Source organism: Tiliqua scincoides, chromosome 2 (genome assembly GCF_035046505.1).
Source record: "Tiliqua scincoides isolate rTilSci1 chromosome 2, rTilSci1.hap2, whole genome shotgun sequence".
NCBI lineage: Eukaryota > Metazoa > Chordata > Lepidosauria > Squamata > Scincidae > Tiliqua > Tiliqua scincoides.
The window spans coordinates 263546540-263570523 of NC_089822.1; the positions used below are offsets into that span (position 1 = coordinate 263546540).

The following is a 23984-nucleotide window of genomic DNA, read 5'->3' on the forward strand; positions in this document are numbered from 1 at the left end:
ATCCGTGTATAAACAGGTTCCACCTGCAGTTTTTTCAGCTCCACAGAATGGATGTATGTTTGGGAAAAACTACACCAGGCAGTTGCAGTACTTGGTCTTGTCAATGGGATTTTGTGAGCTTTTCCACTTGTGTGGTTGCTGTCAGGAGGGAAGATTTCGGATGATTTGCTGGGAGAGGGCAGTTCGCATGAATACCCTGTTGAGCCTTTCAAGGAGGGAGACGTTCTTCAGTGACGGGCAGCCCAGTTCTAACCTGCATAGGGCCTGAATAGCATCCAGTGCAGGTTAGGAAGTGGCTAGAGGTCTCCTTTGGGTAAGGGAAGTTTTCCCCCTTACCCAGAGTAACATCCCAGCCAGCCCTACTAGAATCCCCCAGCTATATAACTAGTGGAAGTCCAAGCATCCTAGTGTGACATTGGCTGCTCCTGGAGAGGCCTCCACAGATCCTGCCCCCCTGCTGGGCACAATCTGCTTCTCATTCTGCCCTTACCCAGAAACCCCACTCCCCACTTCTGGAACTCCTGCCACCCTCTGAAAGCCTCTGCACTGCTCAGTGGTGTAAGTACCTCTGCCAGTGGCCAGAGGTCTGGATACAGTAGCAGCAGCGCAGTGCAGGTTTCCCTGCCAGCACTTGCCTACCTGTGTGGTGTTGCAAATCTGCTGTATAGCACATTTGCAATACATTTGGCTGGCACAGGGACTGATGCAAATTTACCATAGATACTCGCCTATGACAAAGAAATATCTGCTGATAAATCAACTGTAAATCTTCTCCTCGTCTTATCTGCGGGTCACTCAGGGGTTAGGGCTGTTCAGTCAGACAGCAGAAGCCCAGAGGAGAGCAATGCAGAGATAATTATAAGGCTATATATGGTAGGATTGTGTTGTTGATCTCTAAAATCTCCAACTGAAGTGTCCAAGCCAGACCCTGCCTGAAAATCTTGGTGTGTTGCTGCCAGTCAGAGTACACAGCCTGGGACAGGCAGACTGAGGGGCTGACTCCATATCTCAGCCTCCTATGCGTGAAGCAGAGTATTCCTGCCCTGGATGGTGAACGTGGATTTGTCCTGGAAAACGTTGTGGCAGGAGGTGGCAGCTTCCTGTTAAGGTTACAGACCTGCAGAAGAAAATACTGCTTAGACTACACAAGAAATTAAATCTACAGTGTTTCACAGGAAGTTCAAAAAGGTGACCATAGTCTTCTTAAGACTCTTTTTTCCCAACTTCCCTCCTTCTTTAATCTTAATTTCTTCCATTGAGATACCTGATTAAAGTAACTTGATAAAAGTAGCATCTTAAATTTTTATAGTGGCCTTTCACTTGGTAGGCTGAATGGTCTGCAAATGGCAACATCTTTTGCACACGTAGCAACTGTCCAGCTCTGTGGCTCCCCACCACAAAGCTATCAAAGTATTCGAGAGAATCTTATACCTGAGCTGGATCTGCTGCACCCTCTTGCCAGTCCATGGAAGGAAGAGATGATCCACATTGAATCCTGGTTGTCATTCTCTGTCAGTCTGTGGGAGCAGGAAGAACAAGCCCTTTCAGACCAATGACTTTTCAGCATCACAACTGGAAAGAAACAGATTGACACATTCTGCAGTGAAAGTCTCAAGGGGGAGACCTTGGTTCTGGTCTCCTCTCTTCCTCAACCTCTGAAGAAATTCTAGCAGCAGGCGCTGGACAATGTGTGAATACGTGATAGGAGCCAGAGGTGGCCCATAAATAGGTTTCCTGCACACTGTGAAATACCCCCGACTCCAACTGCAACCATCTTTGTGGTTGTGATAATTGGCACAGCCATTTCTAGCAAGTTTCCCCAAAGAGAGTCTGTGCTCAGGACAGGGGATCGTCCTCGCCCTCCCTCCTCCAGCACAGGGAGGTCCACAGGTGAGCCACTCCCCCGTCCCCAGAGCAACAGGCCAGGTACTCTTAATGCACCCAAGGGAAGAGCCTCCCCTCCCCACTGCACTATTCCTGGGTGTTGCACAGACCACCCACCTCTGCAGCCACAGACTCTCCTCCAGTGCAGAGTGCAAAGGGAAGATCCTGCCTGTGCTTGGGGGTAGCAAAGCAACCAGGTCCTTCTCCTTTGCCAGCCTCCGCCAAGACCTCCTCCAACCAGGCAAGAGAGGCGAAACATGTGTCTCCAGGAATGCTTCTGCCCGCCCCCTAGATCTTGAGGATGCTGGGAGGTGTAGTTTTTTGTTGCTTTTGCCAAAGATGTTCGCACTACCTTTACTGCAGCCTTTGGGGAGGAAGCGGCTGAGTGCACCTGATGCACTGCCACAGCCGGACCCAGTGCAAAGGAGGATGAGCTCTGTGCATTTACTGGTTGTGCAGAAGCGAGACAGTATCGTGCAAGGGTGAGAGGGCTGCATCTGCTGACCCTACCTGTCCTCTCTGCAACTGGTGCCCCCTACCTGTCTCGAGTTAAGGGGGGGAGGAAGCTAAGGGACCTTTGTTGCAGCCTTTGGGGAGGGAGGAGGCTTCTGGGTGCTCCTGATGCGCTGCCACCCCTGGACCCAGTGCAAAGGAGGACGAGCTCTGGGCATTGGACTGGGGTGCAGAAGGGAGAGTGGCAGGTTCAACTCTGTCCTGCGAGCATCTGCCTCTCCTGGGATCCCGGCCAGAGATGCTCAAGGGGACTCTTTGCAGCATTCGGGGAGGGAGGAGGCTTCTGGGTGCACCTGATGCGCTGCCACCCTGAACTCAGTGCAAAGGAGGACGAGCTCTGTGTATGTCGCTGTTGGGCAGGAGGGAGACTGTGCCGTGCAAGGGGAAGAAGAGCTGCCTCTCCACCTCATCCTGCAGGGGGGTGTGGATGGATCATGCAATCGTTTGCTTCTGTTTCGCTCCCCCCCCCCCGCCTGGAAGGGCTCCTAAGGGGAGGGGCCCCTTGCACGTGGTGGTGAGGTTCCCTGCAAGGCTGAGTGCTCTGTCCCCCTCTGGCTACGCCACTAACAGGCTGAGTCTAACCGGCTGCCACAGACCTGCCCAGGAGAGCGATGCCCAGCGCTCTCTTAAGGGGTCTGTGACATCAGCAGAGGGGAATCCCCCCCCCCCGCTCATTTGATTCCCTGCTTGCCTGACTGACAGGCTGTCCTCCCTCCCCCCCTCCCTGGAGAGAAAGGAGAGGGCAGGCTGGAAATGGGGATCCGGATCCAGCCCTAGATCCAGCCTCCAACCCTCTTCCCACCCCAGGTGCCCCAACTCCCCCTTCCCACCACCAGCTTCCTGGCACTGGAGGGCCTCCCACAGCTGCTGGCCTGCATGTGGCACCTGTGGCCAGTTGTGGCAGTGGCCCAGGAGCGCATGCATGATGGTGCTCACATATCCCAGCAGCGCATGGCCCAGATGGGCTTGGGCCACAGTGTAGTATAACTCCCTTCCCACAAAACACTATTCACAATTGTTTGCTCTCCTCCTTTACCGTATGTCTCTCTGGATACAGTGGGACATAGATTTGAGAGCATGTGCTGTTTGGCAAGGTGGTGTGGTGAGTAGGGAGGCAGGTGAGGCAGAGCCTCCCCACCAGAGTCCTTGGAAAAGCGCCGTTGCCATGTGGGGCATCCAAGAACACACAAGCCACAAGCTCTGCTTCCTGTTCCTCTGCCCTCCCTGCTCTGCGTGTGGCTTGTGGGTGCTTGGGTATCTCACATTGTGGCAGCGCTTTTCAAAGGACTCTGGTAGGGAGGCTCTGCCTCACTTGCCTCCCCACCCACCGCATGTCCCTGGCTGTTGGGCAATAGCCATAATTCTTTCATTTATTTATCAACGTTGTTCAGACAAGCAATCTTCTGGCACCTTAGATTGACTTCTGTTTTCCTGGGTCCAAACCAAGGCCAGGTACAGAACACCTGGTACCAGACATTGTATGCCAAACAGTGCCCACCCTTTACCCAGTGATGTGCCAGCCTCTGCTCCTCCCACTCCCTCACCTGGAAATGGAAGTGAGGAAGCGTCAGGTACTCTAGCCCAGCATTCCTCAGCCTCTGACCCCGATGTACCACTTCACATGGTCCATCTCCTGGAAGTACCACCAGAAGTAACTGGTGATGATGTCATCGCCAGTCACTTCCAGTCTGGGAGGTCAAACGTAACATGACAAACATTGGTATGCGGTTCAGGGTGGATGGGAGGGCTTCAAGCATGTGAAAACTGCACACTGGAGTTCTGCCCTTTGAGCCAAGCCTCCTACTGCTGTTTGTTGTGTTGAGGTCTCACTGCCTAGCAACAGGGGTCTGGGGGTGCCACCAGACACCACCTCGCCTATCACCAGTGGTACGCATACCTCCAGTTGAGAAACACTGCTCTAGCCCACCACACTCCTCTCCTTCCAACTTCCTCTTCTGTTCCATCCCTTTTTTCCTTTTCGAAACAGTGGGAGAAGGCAAAGTGAGTGGAGGTGAAAATCCCTCCACGCCGCTTTCTGACTTGGTTGTCTCACCTAACCTCATGGATGTACCAACTTGCAAGGTGCACCTCACCTGATTTGCAAGGTGCATCTGAGGACATGCTCTCTAATGCGCAAAAATGTATGCTGTAAGAAATACATTCATGTCTCAGGTGCCACAACAGAGAGCATCAGGGCTACACAGCTGCAATGGCATGTGAACACTTCCTTGGGAATTGGCTCCACTGAAGCATTTGTTGGGCCACTGTGAGATTCAGGAAGCTGGACTAGATGGGCCTCTGGCCTGATCCAGCGGGGCTCTTCTTATGTTCTTATCCCCTCCAAAGGCGGCGCACAAGACAGGATCTCAGAAAGGATCCTTTGTTCTGAAAATGTGTTTCAAGATCTGGGGATGGCCACATCTTTAGATGACTTTAAAAATGGATTGTATAATTCATGGAGGGGAGATCATACTAAAGGGTGATTGGCCTTCGGTGCTAAACAGAACCTCCATATTCAGAATCAGCTTACTGAAAGCTGTGAAGAAGCAGCAGAGCTGTCTATCAACTTGCTCAGGGGGCTCCCAGAAGCACCAGGCTGGCTCTCCTAGGAAAACAGTACTGGACTAGATGAACCCTTTGGAATCATCCAGTACTGCAGTTCTCAAGAGATCAGAGTGTAGGAGCCAAGAACGTCCACGGGGCAGTCACTAGTCCAAATCACGCAAGGGCCATCTGAAAGGCACCACAGTTTGTACAGAAGATGTATACATACATGCATCCTGTCAGGACTAACCTATTCCACGTATTACCAAAAAGGGGGGGGGAACCCATTTGTACTGGTGTGTTACATTGTTCTGGTCATACCCAGCACCTCATATTTTGAATGTGAGAAGTCTGTTGGAGGAGAATGCCATGACTTGGGGCACAATCCTATCTGGGTCTTGTGCTGCCATAACTCTTGTTCCAGCAGCCTGAAAGCCAGGCTGCGGTCACATGCTTTTTACTTACCTCTGGCAGGCCTCCTGATTCCCCCCCTCCCCGATTTGATGCAGCATCATCATCATTGCCAATGGTGGGGGATAGGACTGGGCAGTGAGATACTGGTCCTAAGAATTGTGCTGGTGGCAAGAGATGCTTCCATTGTAACAGAGACCTCTAGTGGACCAGAAGGATGTGGACTGGCAGCCCACCTGATTCAGGGCATTGCTGCTAAACCTGGATGATGTAAATTATGCACATCTATTAAATGCGTATTTTTGCTTTTTCATAATTTATTCCACTTCTACTAGTCTTGGGGTGAGGGGGATGCTGTGTAAGGCATAGAACAGTGCAGCTATCATGGTCACACCTGGCATCTTACCCTCTCTCATGAAGGGGAATTATCATTATTATTAATTCTTAAGAATATTTATATACTGCTTTTCAACAAAAACATTCCCAAGGCAGTTTACAGAAAAAATCAAATAACTAAATGGCTTCCTGTCCCAAAAGGGTTCACAATCTAAAAAAAAAAAAATGCAGAACACCACCAGCAAACACTTGTAAAGACACTGTGCTTGGGTTGGACAATTACTCTCCCCCTGCTAAATATAAGAGGAGCACCACTTGAAAAGGTGCCGTTTTGCCCAGTTAGCAGGACTGGGATAACTCCGACCTAAAGTCAGGGAAGGGTGAAAAAGAGATCACTGCAGGCCTTGGATTTCTACAGAGAGATGCTGACCGAGGGCTCAGTTAACAGAGAACGTGGCATCTCTGAACAGAGAAATGAAGTGACCCTGTACCCTCTCAGGGCCCAATCCTATCCAACTTTCCAGCACTGATGCAACAGCAAAGCAGCCCATGGTAAGGGAACAAACGTTCCCCTGCCTTGAGGAGGCCTCCATGACTGCCTCTCCCCCTCCCACAGAAAGGAGGGGAGAAAGAAATTTCATGCCCCATTGGCACAGCTGCATTAGTGCTAGAAAGTTGGACAGGATTGGGCTCTCACTTTCCTGCAGTTAACTCATGGGGCTGCAGTTAAGAATCCAAAAGGCCGACCACTAAATACTAACTGGAAAAACTACTCAAATGACATATATCTGGCCGCCCAAGCCTATCCTTGAGAAGGTGGCCTGCACAACGCATATTGTACGGGCTGCTCCAACTGTGGGCAGCTCACTACTGACAGCATGGAAGTCAGTAAGCCCTGCCCTGGCTGTGGTAGACTGCAGATCAGCTGTCAGTGCAGAAGGCATCAGGAAGGATCGGGATGGGGATTCGGCAGGGCTGGGGGCAGATTGTGGAGACGCGGCATCCATGAGATGTTATACCCCCAGCCCGGTCCTGACACGCCCCCATTGGACTAACAGGTTTACACCAGCAAAATAGCTGGCATAGATCTGCGTAGACCCACAGGAGACAAGGGAACGGTGGAGGAGGTTCTCTGCCGGTCTGGCCACCAGCCAGCACACAGGATACAGTGGAAGCAGGCCAGCCAAGGATAGGACTGGGCCCTAAGTGACACATACCCGAATCATTTATTCTACAGCTGCCAGTCCCAAGGTGAGGCATGGAGCTCTGTATGGCCCCGAGGACTTTGCCTAACCCAGGTCATGTTACCAAACAGTGACCGCCATTTCTCAGACAAAAAACACAAAGTTATGCAGTAGTAAGCATATAATAAACCTCATTGTCCTACATGGGTTATCAGTGTTTGTGTCTCATTTAAGTTTTTCCCACATATAGGACGCCCATAAGGTTTCTCTCGAGTATGAATTTTTTGGTGCTTTAACAAATACGATCTCTGGGAGAAATTTTTTCCACAGTCAGGGCACTCATGAGGTTTCTCTCCAGTATGAGTGTTCTGGTGCCTGAATAAATCTGATCTCTGGGAGAAGTTTTTCCCGCAGTCAGGGCACTTGTACGGCTTCTCTCCAGTATGAACTTTCTGATGTCTGAATAAATCCGATCTCTGAAAGAAGCCTCTTCCACAGCGAGGGCATTTGTAAGGTTTCTCTCCAGTGTGACTTCTCTGGTGGTTTAACAACTGGGATCTCCAAGAGAAGTTTTTGCCACAATCCGGGCACGGATACGGTTTTCTCCCCGTGTGGATGGTCTGATGACTCCGCAAAACTGTGACATCTCTGAAGTGCTTTCCACATTCAGGGCATTCGTGAGGTTTTTCTCCAGTATGACTCTGCTGATGTCGTAACAAGCGCGATTTCCAAGAGAAGTTCTTACCACAGTCAGGGCACTGGTGTGGTTTTCTCCTTGCGTGGACTGTGTGATGACTCTTCAAGTCGGTTCCATCCCTGAACTGCTTTCCACATGTGTAAGTCTTCTCTCCAATATGAATTACCTGGTGCTTTGTTAAGGAATTGGAATGGAGGCTTGCCCCAAACTCGAGGCAATTGTAATTTTTCACTGCCATCTGGCTACTGTGATGTTTCTCAAGGTCTGAATTCTGTGGGATCTTTTCCCCGAATGAGGGGCCTACAACGCACTCTTCTCCAGTCTGTTCAAAAACAAGATGACAGAATTTTCTACCATACTTGGAAAATGATGGCTTCTCCTCCTCTGTATCCACTGGGCTGGAATTGCTGCAGGCAGCTCCAAGACCTTCTGGGAACTCACCAGATTCCTTGCATCCTGTATGCGGCTCCGTTCTCTGTCCTCTCATGGACTCGCAACGTCCCTCACGCATCTCAACAGGCACCAGAACATTCCCTTGGGTATCTTTTGATATTGTCCTGGGTATTTCTTCTGGCTCATTTCCTCCAGTTGGAGAATTCTTCATTCTGAGCTGAGTTCTCTTCCCATCATCTGAAGAAAAAAAGAGTGGAATTTTGTTGGTATTCTGGTGACCCATTTTCAAGCTTCCTGCAACATCCTCCTTCCCATCTTTCCCCATCTGCCCACCTCCCTTTCTAGCCTCCAAACTCCATTCCAATCCTGGACTGTGAAGACACCCTGCTAAAGTATGAAAACCAAATTTCTCTGCCAGGAAACACAAATTCTGCTTCTGGACTCAGGGCCTCCTGGGCTTACACAACTCAGGAAAAGTGCCTATTTTGCACAGTGGATCTTACTTCTAGTACTCAGCAAGAGGGAGAATGATGCAAGACCAGGGGTGTCCAAAGTTTTTGGCAGGAGGGCCACATCATCTCTCTGACACTGTGTCAGGGGCCAGGGAAAAAAAGAATTAATTTACATTTAAAATTTGAATAAATTTACATAAGTTTACATAAATGAATATTTTAAAGATGAACTTATATGAATGAATGAAGGTCTTGCAATAGCTCAAGGCCTATAAAAGGCCTTGCACAAAGCAAGGCTGGCCTTTCCTTTGCTGCCGCTACTGCATAACAGACATGAAACAACAAGCAGTGGAGGGAGCCCTCAACCCACAGCTCATGCGAGAGGTCAAACAGTTGCCCTCACACTGAGAGCAGTTGCGGAGGGCCAACAAATCTCCGGAGGGCCAGAGGCTCATTGGAGACTGGGGGCTCCCTGAAGGCCGCATTGAGAGGCCTCGAGGGCCGCAAGTGACCCCAGGGCCGGGGTTTGGGCACCCCTGTGCAAGACCATGAAGATTTTTCCATGCCCCGCCTGATCCCACGCCATTTGGGTATGGAAAAGTCATCAGGTCACTTCCAAGCTGATCTTGGGTTTCTCTGTGTTTTTAGTTTGTTATTCCATCCTCCTCTCAATCACTTTTGCAGCACCTATGTTCAGTTATCAATGATGGACCTTTAAAAAAAATGTTTATTTTATTGCACCTAACACACTGCTTTAGGTACTTCGTAAATACATTTGTTTGTGGATGTATTTAACTGTGTCTTAGGAAGTACCAGTGTACCTGGGCAGGTCAGGGGAACAACTGCTCTGGGGCGCCACCTGGTGGGGGGCACCACTGCAACTCCCTCCCATGCACAGCCCATTTTTTGTTTTTCTTAAGGCCCCATTATAGGGCCTCAGAAAGCCTTCTGAGGCTTCTGGAAAATCTAAAAATGTCACTTCCGGTTTTCCATGAAGACTGGAAGTGATGTTTTTAAATATGGGGAGGGGGGATGGCATTTGGTCCTGGGCGGCACAGGGGCCAGGATCACAATTGTTAGGCAGCCCAAGCCTACCTAAATCCCCCCACTGATTCAGCCACACCAACAGTGCTCATGGTTTATCTGTAGGGTACTCGTGTTGGGCACATCTCCTCAGGGTACATTCACTTGTTCTGGGGAACGAAGTGCCTGCTATTTTGAAGATTTAAGTCCGAGGCATGTAATGACAGCAAAAAGGGAGAGAAAAGGGATAGGACATGGGCACACATGAGTGCCACCTATATTGCTCCACCTCTCTCTCTGCCCCACCTGGGAACTCCACTGTTCCACCTGCCCCATTCTATCTCCTGGAATATCCTATCGATCCATTCTATCCATTCTATCTCCTGGAATATCCTATCTAGAATGTGATAGCCCATTCTATCACAGTCCTGGAACGTGCTGGAATCCTAGCATGTATGCACTACTGAAACAGAGACGCCTGCGTTGGCTCGGTCATGTCGTGAGAATGGATGATGGCCGGATCCCAAAGGATCTCCTCTATGGAGAACTCGTGCAAGGAAAGTGCCCTACAGGTAGACCACAGCTGCGATACAAGGACATCTGCAAGAGGGATCTGAAGGCCTTAGGAGTGGACCTCAACAAGTGGGAAACCCTGGCCTCTGAGCGGCCCGCTTGGAGGCAGGCTGTGCAGCATGGCCTTTCCCAGTTTGAAGAGACACTTGGCCAACAGTCTGAGGCAAAGAGGCAAAGAAGGAAGGCCCATAGCCAGGGAGGAAGACCAGGGACAGACTGCACTTGCTCCCAGTGTGGAAGGGATTGTCACTCCCGAATCAGCCTTTTCAGCCACACTAGACGCTGTTCCAGAACCACCTTTCAGAGCGTGATACCATAGTCTTTCAAGACTGAAGGTTGCCAACTAATTCTATCTCCCCATTCTACCTCCTCTGCAGCCAGTTCTAGAAGAGCACACAAAATTTTACGACAGTGGAATGTTATTCCGTGTTGTAAACCTCTCCACGCACCAGCCCAAGTCTGAACATAAGAACATAAGAACATAAGAACAGCCCCACTGGATCAGGCCATAGGCCCATCTAGTCCAGCTTCCTGTATCTCACAGCGGCCCAAAGTCTGGATAGGACTGGGCCCTTAATTTTTGTTATTGAGCTACTAATAAAAAGCCTAAATAGATAAAGCAATCCCAGTACTAACTTCAAAGAGATTTCCACAGTTACACAAAAATGCAGAGATATGAGAAGGGAGAAGCCACTCTTGGCTTTGACATAACTGCGGTCCCAATCCTATGGCCGCACCGCGCCTCCATGGCGCGGACCATAGTCGCAAATGTGCCGTAAGACATGTTTGCGGGGCTTACCGCCGGGCTCCCACCAGAGGTGGCTCAGCTCTGGCCGGCACGGAGCCACCACCTGGCAGGCGCCCGTGTTCCGCAGCTCGGTGGTGCCTGCCACCACCAGGCTGCGGAACGGAAAACGGGACGGGGGCGTTCCGGGGAGGGCGGAGGCCAGTGTGATGCGGGGAGGAGGCGGGGAGGCTGGCGTGACGCAGGGAGAGGGGGCATGCCAGAGGCGTGCCTGGGGGCGGACGGGAGGAGGACCCGCAGAGCTCCACTCCACAGGATCCTTGGCACTTGTGGAGGCTGCGTGCCTTACACAAGCGCCTTTACTTTAGCGGCGCCCAAAGGGCGCTGCTAAAGAGAGTAGCCCCATTGTGGGGCTGCCTCCCTTACCTGGGGGAAGGGGACAAATGTCCCCTACTCCCAAGGTGCCTCTTGCGGTAGCGCGGGAGGTGTTGGATGCGGCGGCAGCCGTCTTGGTGCCGCTGAGCGGGGGCGCCCCGGGCTGCTCAGGATTGGGCTGCCCCTTAGGATTGGGCTGCCCATCTGTTCCTGCCAGCTATAAGGAAATCTGTGCAATGTAGTTCTGGGAGAGAAGAAGTGCAGGTGGAGGTGACTTCTTAAAGGAACCCAGATGTTGCCACCTGTAGAAAGAAGCAACCAAGAATTCCACTCCAACTCCTTACCCTTCTCCTGACCTGGGAGCCTCAGACTTTCCACTGGATCAGGGAGGAAAGTCTCTTCCTTCTTCACTGCAGGGGGGTCAAGGTGGAGTCGGGGACTCAAAAATCTCTCTTGAGGACACAGAGAGAGAGAGAAAGACAAAAATTTATTTCTTGTGTATTTCAATACAGAAAGCATTCACGACGTCCTTTTACGTGTGTTTTCCACTCTGTTTTCTATTTCACAGTAAACAAATAAGATGCAATTGAAAAAAAAAATGTGAATTTAAAAAATGATATATTGGATAGACTGATGTCATATATGCTCTAATGCTGTACATAACTCCCAATCCTGAGCTGCCAAATATGGCAATCCCGAGAAGGGCTGCTGCCGGATCCTGAGCCTCCCAGGCTACTGCGGGAGGCACCTTGAGAGAAGAGGACTTTCCTCCCCTTCCCCCAAGTAAGGTAAGCAGCCCCGCAATGGGGCTACTCACTTTACCGCCGTAGGTTGCGGAGCCCTACACGAGTGCATTGGTTCCTGTGAAGCAGAGCTCCGTGGACCCACCTCCTGCCCTCCCTTCCCCCAGCACGCCTCCAGCCCGCCCCCAGCACACCTCCCCCTGCCCTCCCTCCGCCCCCCGCCAGCCTCCCCGCTCCCCGGAATGCCTCTTCCCTGCCCCGGTCCCCACCCCTGCTTACCGTGCCACAGTTTGGGAGACCACTGAGCCGCGGAAGCTGGGCAACCGCCCCGCGCTAGCCCAGCACCAGTCAGCGCTGGGCTAGCACAGGCGGGAGCCCGGCGGTGAGGCACGGAGCCATGCCACCAAACACAGGATTGGGCTGTAAGGCTGCAATCCTAAGCAACTTCCCAGCACTGACATCAGGGCAATGCAACTCCAAGGTAAAGGGACAAACATTGCCTTACCTTGAGGAGGCCTCCGTGACTGCCCCCAACTGCAGGATGCAGCACATGCCCCACTGGCACAGTTATGCCAGAGCTGGAAAGTTGGTTAGGATTGCCCTATAAACTGATAGCCTGAGGCCATTTCTCCTGGAAGAACCTTCCCCTTAGGAAACAAGCTTCTCACCAATGCTTCTTCCCCCCCCCTCCAGGAACTCCATATGATTAAATCATTCCTTTCTCCTGCTTTAGGGTCTGCCAGTGTATTTTACCAACTGGCATCCTTTTCTATTTGCAGTCAATATACCTTGTGCCACCCAAAGAAAAGCACATATATTGCCATGCATAACAATTTTGGAAGAGGAGGAGTCAGCAGGGGTGTGCATGGGGGGGTCAAGGGGCAGAGAAAGAAAAGAGGAAGAAACAGCAGAAGAAAGGATGCAGCGTAGTTCCCTAGAAGGAACATCCATCCCCAGTTCCATGCACTTCTCCATCAGCTGGTGGATATTTTAGTCATTACATGTAGTATATTCAGAGAACGCGTCAGAAACAAATTTCTGTCTTGCTTCGTAACTTAAAAGCATGTATTTCCAGCAGGTCTCCTCAAGGTAAGGGAACATTTGTTCCCATACTTCCGGACTGCATTGCGGCTGCATCAAAGCTGGAGAGTTGGATAGGACTGAGCACTATACATAGAAGCGGATCTGTGTATATAACCCAAATTACAAAAACAGAGATGTACAATTTTATACAGCATATACCGGAGACAAGCAGGTCGTTACCCAAGGAATCCACATTTTCACCATCCTCCTGCAGAACTTGCCAGAACCTGGTCTGTTGGCTTGACTGCATCGGCGTCCACTCAGCCATGTGCAAAGTCCCACCTGTCTTACTCGGGTTCATCACCTTCAGAAACAGGAAAACATTCATGCTCCCCCTTCAAATTGTGTTGCATGAGGAATGGGGTTAATTCATAGTATGAGATCATGCCCTTTGAACTCCATAATCCAGAAGTCTTAAGACAGACTCTGCTTCCATAAATGGATATCAGCAAGCTACAATCAATTAACCAAGGTACGCAGGGGCAGGTGAGATAGCCATTGTGCCTGTGTGCATTGCAAGTTCTATGGTTATGCTTTAAAACTGAAGGTGGACCTGTGTATTAGAATCTAAGTAGAGCCCCGCTGGATCAGGACAAAGGCCCTTCTAGTCCAGCTTCCTGTATCTCACAGTGGCTCACCAAATGCTTCAGGGAGCACACAAGACAAACAAGACACAACCTGTATCCCGGTGCCCTCCCCTGCATCTGGAAATCTGAGGTAGCCTAGCTCTACAACCAGGAGCTTGCACATACCTACCATGACTTGTAACCCATGATGAACTTTTCCTCCAGAAATTTGACCAATCCCCTCTTAAAGGCATCCAGGCGAGATGCCATCACTACTTCCTGTGGCAAGGAGTTCCACATACTAATTACATGCTGGGTAAAGAAATATATTCTTTTGCCTGTCCCAACCCTCCCAACACTCAACTTTAGTGCATGTCCCCTGGTTCTGGTATTATGTCAAAGGGAAAAGAGCGTCTCTATATCCATCTACATCGCTACTCAAGATTTATAAGTGAATGGGAAAGAGGACACAAGGATTCCTACCAAAGTGATAACCTGGGGGAGGGAGAAACCCTTTCTTGCTCCCCCCTCTGGCTACAATTGCATGTACGCTGGGCAGCATGACGCTTTTTACCTGCTGACTCAGAGCCCAATCCTGAGCTCTTCAGCGCTGCTAGTATGAACGTACCGCTGGGGCTGGGTTTCACAAATGAGGCGTGCCCACGACACCCTGCGCTGTCAGCACTGGTGCTGGCCCAGAACTGGCAGGACGATGCCCAGAGCTAGGTAAGTGCTCCAGGCGGTGGTGAGGGCCTCGGGGGTGAGGGGAGGTGGGACTGACTAAGCTTTGCTCTGCCGGATCCTGAACTCCTTGCTGGGCCGGAAGGCCCGACAAGGAGTCCCACAAGTCTCTGCTAGCAAAACAGCCGGTTCAGACTTGAGAAGCCCCATTGTGGGGCTTGGGGCTTTCCCCCGGGGAAGGGAACAAAAGTCGCTTTCCCCCAAGGAGACTTCTGGTGGCTACCATGGGGGCCACAGGATGCAGCCGTAACTGCTTTGGGCCGCTGCCCCCGGCAGCAGCACTGCCTTTAGGACTGGGCTGACCATCACATTGGTGACCAAACAACACAGATGCAGCTTTTCTGAAGCAGCGCGCTGAATGTCCTAGGCTCTTCTCCCTCCCTTCCCTTGACCAGAAAAGGGAGATGGGGTGGAGCAGAAGAGGCCAGGAACAGCAGAGGAAACAGGAAAGATGGAGATGGGTGTCCTCTACCAACCTGCTGCCTGAGGCAACCACCTCAGTAGGCCCCATAGTCATCTCCGGCATACGAACACTGGCTGCTGCCTGGTTCATGTGTCTGCCACAGCCCTGCCCAAACCAACCTGCTCCATTTGAACGCCAAGAGCCTTGGTCAGCTCAGCTTCTGCCATGTCCTGACCTTCTGGGGGAAGCAATGGGCGTACGATTCCAGTGCCTGTAAGAGACAAGAGGGACATTTATGGACAGTACAAGAAGAGCTCTGCTGGATCAGGCCAAGGACCCATCTAGTCCAACTTCCTGTACCTCAGAGGGAATATCAAGATTGCCATTTCCTTGCTTCTGGCAGTCAGACTACCTCTAAAACCCAGAGGCTGCATATAGTCATCATGGCTTGTAACCTGTGATGGACTATTCCTCCATCAATCTGTCCAATCTCCTTTACAAAGCATCTAGGCCTTCATGTGCCATCACCACAACCTGTGGCAAGGAGTTCCACAGACTAATTACACGCTGGGTAAAGAACTATTCTCTTTTGTCTGTTCCAACTCTCCCAATACTCAATTTTAGTGGATGTCCTCTGGTTCTGGTGTTGTGTGTGAAGGGAAAGAACACCCCTCTCTCCATCCCCTGCATAACTGTAAACATCTTAATCTTGCCCCCCACCCCAGCTCCTTCTCTCTAAGTGCCCCAAATGCTTTAGCCTTTCCTCATAAGGGAGGTGCCCCAACCCATTTTGGCCACTCTCTTTTGCACTTTTTCCAGTTCCACAATATCTTATTTGAGATATGGCAACCAGAACTGGACACTCCAGATGTGACTTTACCATTGATTTCTACAATGGCATAGTAACATTGGCCATTCAGTATCAACCCCTGTCTCTTCTGCACTTTACCAACCAGAAAACTTTAAATGTCATCGGCTAACGTGGCTACCTCAATGATGATCCCCAACTCCAGGCTGTTTATGAACAAGTTGGAAAGCACAGCTCCCAAGTCCAACTCTTGGGGCAAACCGCTTTTCACCTCACTCATAGAATCATAGAGTTGAAAGGTACCTAAAAGTACCTTCTAGTCCAACACCTTGCATGTAGCAGAAAATCCTCCTAGACCTAGAGCGTCTCCAGCAGGTGCTTGGCCAGCCTCAGCTTGAAGATCTCCAGTGAGGGAGAATCCACCACCTCCCTTGGCAACCTGTTCCACTGCTGAACCCCCCTTACCTTCAGGAATTTTTTCCTGAAAAAGTACTGGGCACAGCACTCCAGGTGAGATCTGACCAATGCAGAGGAAACAGAACCAGAACTTCTCGCAACTTGGAAGCTCCACTGTAAAAACTGCCCGCTTGCACCCACTCTCCATTTCCTGGTCTTCCACCCACTTCCTAACCGTAAGAGGACCTGCCTTCTTATTCCTCCTCTTATACAGGAGAATTGGTCCACCTGTTCATCCTTAGAAGTGGCCAGAGGCAAAGCAGGACAGATTTCTGTCCCTGGAAAAGCTGCATACAAACAGAAATTGGATTCGGGATCTTGGGTTGCCCCTGCTCAAATTCCCCTACCACTAGGGTTACTAGACCTGGCAAGTGGAGGGGGAGCGGAAGGGCTGTAATTGGGCAGAATAGGGATGTTCAAGGGATGCCGCCTTGCCCTCTGCATCTCCATTTGCAACCGCCCAAACTCCCCCTTCCAGATGTCTGTTGACCTCCCTTTACATTAAATTACCCTCATTGTGACAGCACTTAAGGTCACACACTGAACCCTTACCTGGCACAGCGACCTCCCCATCAACATTCTGCTGGATGTCTCTAAATATCTCTGTGTGTTCTTTGGAGATCTCCTCCTGCACCATGTCCAAGGGTTCCTCTTTTACATCCAGGGGACCCACAGCCCACTCCTGCAGTGGCTCCTGAAGCAGAGAAGAGAATCTCAGTTAGAACACGGCAACAACAAAGAGACACGTCCTGCTCCCTTACATCCTATTCCCTTTGGTGCATAATTCTAGGTTTCTGACAGAACTCAATAGCTTCCTGGACATCTTGAGGCTCAGCCAACTATGCAACTGACAACCCAACCCTTGCATTTCTCCTCACAAGTAAGAACATAAGAACAGCCCCACTGGATCAGGCCATAGGCCCATCTAGTCCAGCTTCCTGTATCTTACAGCGGCCCACCAAATGCCCCAAGGAGCACAGCAGATAACAAGAGACCTCATCCTGGTGCCCTTCCTTGCATCTGGCATTCTGACATAACCCATTTCTAAAATCAGGAAGTTGCACATACACATCATGGAGTGTAACCCGTAATGTATTTTTCCTCCAGAAACTTGTCCAATCCCCTTTTAAAGGCGTCCAGGCCAGATGCCATCACCACATGCTGTGACAAGGAGTTTTTTTCCACTGCCAGGTCATAAGAACATAAGAACAGCCCCACTGGATCAGGCCACCGGCATCCTGGTGCCCTCCCTTGACAACCAATCAATGATGCTAACTCCCAGGTAAGTGCACAAAGGATTGCAGCCTGAGAGAACCAAGTAAGTCGGCTTTTCCCCCCCATCACAACAACTCCTGGGCCATTAACACTGACATGGCAGTACATGGATTTACACACAATTCTAATGAATACATGCGTGCGTGCGTGCGTGCGTGCGAGAGAGAGAGAGAGAGAGAGAGAGAGAGAGAGAGAGAGACCACTACACACCAACATTTTTTTAAACCTTGGTATTTTCAAATAATACCATCATGGTATTTATCAACTGATGCATAATTTCATGCAGAATGCAGTGAAACAAACAGTGTTGAAATGGCTCTATTCTCTCAAATGTTATAGCCAAAAAACCACGCCTACTGCATAGGAGGAGGTTCATCATAAGGCTGATGCTAACAAACAATAAGCAATAAAGACTCATTTTCAAAATCTTTGCAGTTGTTCTGGGATCTACGTTTCTGTTCTTGTCTTTTTTACACAAAGGAGGACGCACAAAATACAAATAAATCCAAAACCCATGATTTTTATATCTCAATTCACTTAAATGTATTCATTCAACATGAAATCATTGAACTGGTACAAAAATGGCTATTCTGAATGGCTACACCCCATATAGAACTTCCTCCAACTACAGATTCACTTATGTGTGAGACCGAACATCTTTGGTCAGCATTCAGAGATGCTTTTATGTGAAATAATGTTCAGTGACCAGAGGCAGGATTGTCAGGAGGGTTCGGGCCTCTCCTACCTGCCACTGGTTCTCTCCAGTTTTAGCTGAGGACTAGCAGATGCTTTAAATAACCCATCCCATATTCTGTGCCTTGGAAGGAAGCTTAGAACTAAACATGAAGACCTCACCTGCCATGTCCCTGTGTCGGACTCCCTCTGGCTCAGCAAGAAATCCTCCAGCATGGCCACAGCCTGGGCACCACTGTCTGGCCCTCCTGCCCGGATCCAGCTCTGGACGTCCACCGGCAGGCTGGCCAGGAACTGCTCCAGGACCAGCAGCTCCAGGATCTGCTCCTTTGTGTGCCTCTCTGGCTTCAGCCATTGGCAGCAAAGTCCCTGCAGCTGGCTGTACATCCTTCGCGGGTCTCCCAGCTCCTGGCAGCAGAACTGACGGAAGTGCTGGCGCTGCCTCTCCCTCCTCAGGGCATCCCCTCTCAGGATGGCGGCCTTCACTTTCCCATAGTCCTCCTTGTCTCTGGCTGCCAGGAGGCTGAAGGCCTGCTGGGCTTCTCCACTCAGGGCGGGCAGGAGCCGAGCCACCCACTCTCCTCGGGGCCACCGACAGGCTGCAGCCACTTGCTCAAAGGAGGCCAGGAAGGCCTTGGCATCATCCCAGGGTGTGGCCTCTGAGCGTTGGGGACTCCTCCAGTCCAAGTGGGGGGCCTGCAGGGTCTTGAGGAACTGCTGCCATTGGCCTTCCCAGCGCTGTTGCATCCCCTTACCCAGCTCCTCTGGGCCCTTGTCTGGCTCCATGACGGATTCAGGCTGGTCTCTGCCTGGGGCTTCTCCTGCCCCTGCTGATCCCTCTTCTGCTCCTGGACCTTCACAGGTTTCCTCTTTCATGGCTTCACTCCTGGCTTGACTCCTGCAACTTTGGAAACAGAGATGCAAGGGTAGCTTTTGCATAGCAGTTGATTCAAACACCTTTGCTCCCAAACCCCTGATCTTGCTTGGAGGAGGAAATGACCCAATTTCTGCCTGCTCTGCTGCTCTTACTGTCCTCCCAAAAAGGATGATTCAGGGAGAAGGAGATTTACAGGGCAACAGAAGAGCTGCAACTGCAGGAGGTTCCCAGCAAGGCCATTGCCTGGAGGTATTCTGGAGCTGAAAGGGGACTTTCCTCCTGAGCCAAAGACACACATAGTGCAAAGTCCAGAATCCAAAGGGGAGAAAAGGTGCATGTACAGGTGTGTGCCACTTAAGGATGGAGATACATCCTCCGATCCCCGTTGTTACGTGGCTAGGTTGTTAAGCAAACATTGCACCCAAGCTAGTGCCTTTGTTTTGCAAACAGACACTCAGCTGCAGGCTACGGGAGATCTGATTGCCTCATTAAGAGCCTCTCTGTTGTGCGCTGACCACCGTCATAGACGCGGTCTGTCATTACGTGGTCCGTTGTTAAGCGACGCGTGCCTGTATTTGGGACAAACACCTAGTGGTGTCTCTTGGGGGGGGAAACAGGTGAAGGTTTCCTATCAGTGTTTGACGATGCAGGGAAATGGTGGATCTGTTGAATTTCTGCCTACCAAAGGATGGATCTGGCTGTCGGGCAGGCAGTGGGGGCGGCTGCCTGGTCCGCCCTTTGTGTCGGGGGCAGCTGGAGCCGAGCCAGGCGGCAAGTCCTGCTCTTGGGTGCAACAAAGGACTGGAACAGCCTCCAGCTTCTTGCCTGCCTGCCTGGCCGGCCGGCCTGCCAGCCACCCTTGAGATGGGGGCACAGGCGCCCCCCTCTGCCAAGCCAGCCGCCACCCTTGGCAGGGCTACGTACCCGGGCAGGTCTCCTCCTCCGACCCCCGCAGAGCCCGATCCAGCTGCCTCCCGTCCGCAGGCGGCTCCGCTCAGCCTCCGTCCCTGCTGCGCCTCCCCTTCCTGCCGCCTCCTTCCCATCCCCGCCCCTGCCCTCCGCCCGCCTCCCGCAGCAGCCCCGGCAGAGGGAGCGAGGGAGCGTCGGGCTCCTGCCCGGCAGTCCCGCCCTGCCCGGCTCCCGGGACCGGAATGCGGGTCTTCTCTCCCTCCCAGGACTGGGCTGCTCTCAGCTGCCTCTTGCCTCCTGCTGGCCTCCCTCCTCTTGTTTAATTCTCCTGTGCCAACAGCACGATCCTAGGCATGTCTACTCAGAAGTAAGCCCCATTACATTCAGCGGGACTTACTTCCAGGTAAGTGTGGACAGGCCAATCCGATCCACGGTTTCCTGGGAGTAAGCCCCATGGACTCTAATGGGACTTACTTCTGAGTACTTCTCTCTACTCAGAAGTAAGCCCCGTTATGTTCTGTGGCACTTACTTCCAGGTAAGTGTGGATATTGTAGCCCAATCCGATCCACACTTTCCTGGGAGTAAGCCCCATAGACTTCAATGGGACTTACTTCTGAGTACTTCTCTCTACGCAGAAGTAAGCCCCATTATGTTCAGTGGGACTCATGTCCAGGTAAGTGTGGCTAGGACTGTAGCCTAACAGCCCAGTCCTATCCACACTTACCTGAAAGTAAGTGTTGGCATCCTTCAGTCTCAGAAGACTATGGTGTCATGCTCTGAATGGTGGTTCTGGAACAGAGTGTCCTCTCCAGTGTGCGAAGCCTGGGTAAAGTAGGTATGGAGGATAGGCTGTTACCCATGCAGCAAATCCCCCCTCTCCACGTCGCTGAAATGGTCCAATGGAAAGGCAGAGGCCAATGCAGTTGGTTCCAGCGGCAGGAGTTGCCAGAACGTGACTGTGTTCAGCCACAAACTGCCTCAGGGACTCCGGATTTTGCCTCGAGGTTGACTCCTGAAGCCTTTTCCATAACTGGATGTAGCCACAAGGCAGTGGAGGTTTGGGATCAGAGTTTTCCTTCTCTCAGATGAGCTGCCTTCCCAGGCTGACGAGTCCCATCTACCCGGTGGCTGTAAGTAAGTATCACTAAGTCCCATTCTAGTCAATGGGGCTAACTCCCAGTGTGGATAGGATTGCAGCCTAAGACTCCTTGTGGAGAAGGGCGGGTTCCAAATATGGGATGTTAGAAGAACAGATAATTTCAGGCCCTGCAGAGGTCCTGACTTCACCCATCCTTGCAGGGAAGGAGACACAACAACTGGCCAAGTGTCTTATTGCAGGCCACCCAGCATCAGTCCTGCTCAGAAGGGTCAGCAAAGGCCAGCTCAGTTGTCTTCAAAACCTCCCTGGGACAAGAACCTTCCCTTTTAGGGATCCCTTTTCCCCATTAGCAAAGAAGGAATTTAATGATGAGCCAAAATGAACACCTTGTACTGCCCTCTAATACTGTGCCACTATTGCAGGCTGGGGAGGAGGCTCTGAAGTGACTTTGGATAACGTGCAGACCCCTGAAGCTCTTGCCACAAAAAATAAGGGGCTCCCTCAGATTGTGACTCTTGGCCTTTCTGGCTCCTTCAAATCAGATTGTCTGTGTGCAGCATAGTCCAGGCCACTCAAGAAGGAGCCCTCAAGGAAGCCTGCAGGACATCCAGTCTGGACAGCTTGCCGGGTGGACAAAGTGGGAGGTTGTGGCTCCCTGGGCCAGCGGCAATGGCATTTTCTCACCCCCTTTCTTGTCCTATGGTTCAGTGTAACCCCCCCCATATGGTTCGGGAAGGGTGGTGGCCCACCTGGCCGCTGGCCCGAACAGAGGGTCGCCCACGTCCCATTTGCCAGGCAAGCCAAGGACAGGCTTGCCCAATCCTACCTCTTCCTGGGTGGTGGGACCAGCGCTGCAGAGAGCGGGATGGGATCTCCACCCATCCCGGGAGGAAAGGGGGATCCCCTCTAGAGGTAAGTCAGGGGCCCCAGGGGAGGTTGCCCCCTGACAGGACCATAATATACCAAATGAGAACCTGTGTTCTCTTTGGAGTGATCCATTATCAGATTGTGCTGGAGAAGTTATGTGGTGTTCTGTGATGCAAAGGTAGGAACCACACTTGGCCTGCTAATGTAGTAGGGCAGCCACACTAGACGCTGTTCCAGAGGCCAAAATTAGCCAGGCTAATTTGGAGTCAACTTCCTACATTCAGTACTCAGCTCCTAAAGAAAGATCTTCAGCAAGATCTTTCTAATGGAGGTGTGGAGGAATCTCACATCATAATTCTTGGGATAAGAATTGCGCCAGCCGGGCAACATCCAGGACGGCAGTCCGAGCTGGCTCCTTCCACTCTCGCCTCTTTCCTGGAAAGGTCCATGCACAGGAAACGAGCGAGAGAAAATATAGAGCACCTCTATGTGACCAACATCCATATGGTCACATTGATTCATCCACTCCTATTCAAGAAATGCATGGAGGGATTAGAGAAGGGAATTCATTCCCACTTGACCAGGAATCGGTTTGACACAGATTTGAACGGACACTTTCAACAGCAAATTCCTCCAAAGTCTTTATTCCTGCAAGGACAACAGTCGTGACATCACACAGTCCTGTTGCTTCTCAAGTTGGCCTTCTGCTGGGTAAAATGGACAGGTGTGCTCTGGATTAAAATGGAAACTCTTGCAATAATTAATTATTGAATAAAAATAGTGATTTTTCCATTGCTTGTTGTCTTCTTAGATGGTTTCCTCTGTAAAATCCTGGACAGGATGTTTCTCCTGAGTCTTTGTATCACTGGAGATAGATGGTTCATGCTGGAAGTGCTCATATCACCAGTCCTCTGCTCAAGGCAGCATGATTAGCATCCCTCGCCCAACACAGCAGTGACCTTCCTCACAGGTGGTTTTCTGCTGTGAGAGACAGAAAAATGGTCTTCTTCCAAATCTTCTCCAGTCGGGCTTTTTGGCTGTCACGACGTCAGTGCAGAAGGACAGGTGACTTCCCCAACTATAAGATGGGTGAGAAGCATGATATGCATCAGCACTCCTGAGAACAATGTACATTTCCACATATACAACAAACCAATCATTTTTAAGGCAGGTAGGCAATGAGGATTTTTCTTAAACCAGGGAAGAATTGACTTAAAGTCTCCATATGATTCCAGCTGGGATACCTGGGGTATGGCAGTCGGCTCTGGATGTTGGCTCCCATCTCCTTCTTCTTGTTCATCAGTATCTTTATACGTATATAATGTCATCTGGGGAGAAGGTAACGGAAGAGTTACTTATGCTTTCTAAAATTGGATTTAGGAAATGAGCTAGTAGGGTGGGTCACCAGACAAGTGGACGAGGCTGGACAAGACTGGGCTTGATGGATCGAGGTTGTCCTGGGGTTCCCAGAGCAAATGGTAATGGCTACTTTTGCGCATGCCTTTGGCTGCGAATTATTCTCAGCAAGGGCCATATTTGTTCTATAGCATAGTTAGAATTTGGGGAGACAATGACTTGGGGAGAATTTGGGATGTTGAGATCTGTACACAATTAGGCATTACTATGATCTTTTTATTGGCCTTACATATTGGTATCTTTCTCCACTATAAATTCCATGTGGCCTGATGACAATCCAGATAATGAAAGGCAAGGGAGGTTTTCAGCCTAACTTCTGTTGCAGTTTCAGTCAGGGCCTCCCTGTGCATGTTTTCCATGTCCCGGGGAAAAAAACTTCTATTGGTTTCCATGGGTAAATATCAGGCATAGAGCCCCCTGGTTTGGATCTAGAGATCAATAAAGGCTCAAGGTGGCCAGCCCCCTCTGCAGTCCCAGACACGATCAGAAGGCTAGAAAGTGAGGGTGAGTCCTTCTCTGTGAAGATCTTAATAACCTGTGTGCAGGGATTTCTGTTGGAGGTCTTGCAATCTTCAGCTCTCCGTATTCTTCATGGACTTGGAGATTGTGCTTACTGCAACTAGTACGGAATGCGGCGGCCCATGTAGTTACTGGAGGTAGGCGGTTTGACTCTGTCAGTCCGCTTCTCCAGCGGCTGCATTGGCTGCCCATTTGTTTCCGGGCCCAATTCAAGGTGCTGGTTTTGACCTTTAAAGCCCTATACTGCTCTGGACCAGGGTATCTTAGAGATCGCCTACTCCCGTACAATCCGGCTTGTCCGCTTAGGTAATCAGAGAAGGCCTTTTTACAAGTGCCGCCGCCGTACATGGGGCAGCAGCAAGAAATAGGGCCTTCTCAGTAGTGACACCAGCGCTATG

General features: G+C 50.9%; 1 protein-coding gene across 2 annotated transcripts; it reads right to left on the bottom strand.

Moving 5' to 3' along the window:
- Nucleotides 1–5666: 5666 nt before the first annotated feature.
- Nucleotides 5667–19770, bottom strand: LOC136640362 (zinc finger protein 397-like). 2 transcript variants are annotated; one of them, XM_066615434.1, is made up of 7 exons: nt 19700–19770; nt 18061–18802; nt 16483–16624; nt 14846–14937; nt 13137–13260; nt 11475–11582; nt 5667–8199 (listed from the first exon to the last, which is right to left on the bottom strand). In XM_066615434.1, the coding sequence occupies exons 2-7, from the start codon at nt 18772–18774 to the stop codon at nt 7064–7066; spliced, it is 2316 nt and encodes a 771-aa protein (XP_066471531.1). In that variant the 5' UTR covers nt 18775–18802; nt 19700–19770; the 3' UTR covers nt 5667–7063. The 2 variants fall into 2 exon arrangements, with proteins under 2 accessions (XP_066471531.1, XP_066471530.1); XM_066615433.1 differs by having other exon boundaries at nt 13116–13260.
- Between the last annotated feature and the right edge of the window lie 4214 nt (nt 19771–23984).

Coding starts and splice junctions, on each gene's coding strand:
- LOC136640362 (XM_066615433.1), bottom strand. CDS start 18,774: ATGAAAGAGGAAACCTGTGAAGGTCCAGGAGCAGAAGAGGGATCAGCA. Junction 14,938..16,482: donor TGGGGAGGTCGCTGTGCCAG/GTAAGGGTTCAG, acceptor TGTCTCTTACAG/GCACTGGAATCGTACGCCCA. Junction 11,583..13,115: donor TAACGACCTGCTTGTCTCCG/GTATATGCTGTA, acceptor TGTGTCCTCAAG/AGAGATTTTTGAGTCCCCGA.